The 2,591-nt window shown below is 42.0% G+C and overlaps 1 protein-coding gene across 2 annotated transcripts in view; it reads left to right on the plus strand.

Moving 5' to 3' along the window:
- BRAP (BRCA1 associated protein) overlaps positions 1-2,591 on the plus strand; it is a 40,949-nt gene that overhangs the window by 33,390 nt on the left and 4,968 nt on the right. For both annotated transcript variants that reach the window (XM_003795986.2, XM_023516867.1), the window contains one exon: positions 2,232-2,335. In XM_003795986.2, coding sequence (XP_003796034.1) covers positions 2,232-2,335 — 104 coding nt within the window. The remainder of the gene's footprint in view (positions 1-2,231; positions 2,336-2,591) is intronic.

The raw sequence follows: 2,591 nt of genomic DNA on the forward strand, positions 1-2,591 counted from the left end.
TTTTATTAATACTGCTGTGTAAAAAAAAAAAAAAAAAAAAAAGAAGTTTAGATCTAGCCAAGAGGTCACTTTTCCTTTGCTATAGAGCTTTGGTCTTCAGTGTAGTAAAGTTTGGCTTTGGACTCAGACTTTGGGTCCAGTCCTGGATCCATCCCACTCTACCTGGGTGACCTTTAACACATTGCAAAAACTGACTTAACCTAAAGAACAGGCTTATTAAAAGGAATACATGGGCTGGGCACAGTGGCTCACGCCTTTAATCCTAGCACTCTGGGAGGCCAAGGAAGGTTGATTGCCTGAGTTCATAGCTTCAAGACCAGCCTGAGCAAGAGCAACTCTAAAAATAGCTGGGCATTGTTGTGGGTGCCTATAGTCCCAGCTACTTGGTAGGCTGAAGCAAGAGAATCACTTGAGCCCTAGAAAATGAGGTTGCTGTGAGCTATGGTGCTACAGCACTCTACCCAGGGTGACAAAGTGAGAGTCTGGGGTGGTGCTTATGGCTTAGTGGATAGGGCGCTGGCCCCATATACTGAGGGTGGAGGGTTCAAAACCAGACCTGGCCAAACTGCAACAAAAAGTACCTAGGCATTGTGGTGGGCACCTATAGTCCCAGCTACTTGGGAAGTTGAGGCAGGAGAATCGCCTAAGCCTAGGAGTTGGAGGTTGCTGTGAGCTATGACGTCACAGCACTCTACCAAGGGTGACTCTGTCTCTAAAAAAAAAAACAACAAATAAATGAAGTTGTACATGGTGGCTTATAGTTCCTAGCACTTTGGGAGGTCAAGGCAGGAGTATCCCTTGAGCCCAGGAGTTTGAGACTAGACTGGAGAACATACTGAGACTCTGTGTCTACAAAAAGTTTTTTCACGTAGCCAGTACAGTGTGATGAGCCTGTAGTCCCAGCTACTTGGGAGGCTGAGGTGGGAGGATCACTTGAGTCCCATTGCACTCAAGGCTGCAGTGAGCTCTCTCTGATTACACCATGACACTCCAGCCTGGGCAACAGAGTGAGACCCTGTTGTTAAGAAAAAAAAAAAAAGGAATAAACAAAATACTGCTCATGAGACACCTAGATGATGCATAGACCATAGGATTTAAATTCTCAGTCCCTTTCAGTTTCTATTGTTATTGCCTTTTAGCCCACCCAGTCTCCCTACTTGCCCATCTCACATAATCTTCAGTGCAGTTGAGGCAATTTCCAAGTCTATAAGCTAAGTCTACCCAGTGTCTATGTAGCTAGATTCCAACATACTCTCAGCTAAGATTGCTGCCATTTGATACATAGTATACCACGATTTTTAAATTCTTTTAACTTTCTAAAACTATGTAATATGAATTAGTTTTCTATATATTGTCTTTATAAATAAAACTCAAAAAATGTGGACTGCTTATCTATCATGTGGCTTCATGGTACATAAGAAAAATACAAACTGGCTCTGTGCCTGTGGCTAAAGTGGCTAAGGCGCCAGCCACATACACCTAAGGTGGCAGGTTAAAATCTAGCCCGGGCTTGCCAAAAACAACAATGATGGCTGCAACCAAAAAATAGCTAGGCATTGTGGCAGGCACCTGTGGTCCCAGCTACTTGGGAGGCTGAGACAGGAGAATCACTTGAGCCCAGGAGTTGGAGGTTGCTGTGAGCTGTGATGACACAGCACTCTACCCAGGGGGATAGCTTGAGTCTCTGTCTCGAAAAAAAAAAAAAAAAGAAAGAAAGAAAGAAAAATACAAACTAAAATCAGCTATCGTAAGTTTCTTAGATTACCATGGATGATAAATTTTGGAATATAATCTCAGGAGAAAAAAAACAGCGATAAATTAAGAATAGGAAACTCCAAGGTGCAGTGGTCCAACACCTGTAGTTCCAGCTCCTTGGGAGGTGGAGGCAGGAGGATCACTTGAGCCCAGAAGTTTGATACTGTGGTGTGCAATGATCACCCTGGTGAATAGCCACTGCACTCCAGCCTGGGCAGCATAGTGAGCAACTTTGCTTAATATTTAACAACTCTGGCTCCGTTGTTCATCCTGATATAGAGAAATATTAAGGAAAAAAAGGGTTTTTAACACTTTCATTCCAATTACAGAAATTCCTTAAAGTGATAGTCTCATCTTTTCTAAATTTAGTTTGTCAATTTACATACAGATAGTTAGGAGGGAAATTATGATATTAGACCCAAAGACCACACAATTTTGTCTTTGTGAAATGAATCTGATTTCTGTTTATCTTTCAGATTAACAACATGAAGACAAAATTTAAAGAAACAATTGAGAAGTGTGATAATCTGGAACACAGACTAAATGATCTCCTAAAAGAAAAGCAGTCTGTGGAAAGAAAGTAGGTATACTTGGTCTGTTCTTTACATTAGCCATTTTATTGTCACAGGCTCTATAAACAGATAATATCCTTCATTCCTAATGAAACATCCTCATTTTCAAGTGTACATATCACTAGGTTTTAAGGGATTTCTCTATATGTGGAGCAAACTTACTATGACTTCTTCCTAAAAAAATGCAGGAGGGCGGCACCTGTGGCTCAAAAGGGTAGGGTGCCAGCCCCATATGCTGGAGGTGGCGGGTTCAAGCCCAGCCTC

The sequence above is a fragment of the Otolemur garnettii genome, unplaced genomic scaffold (genome assembly GCF_000181295.1).
Source record: "Otolemur garnettii isolate 467f Iridium unplaced genomic scaffold, OtoGar3 scaffold00099, whole genome shotgun sequence".
NCBI lineage: Eukaryota > Metazoa > Chordata > Mammalia > Primates > Galagidae > Otolemur > Otolemur garnettii.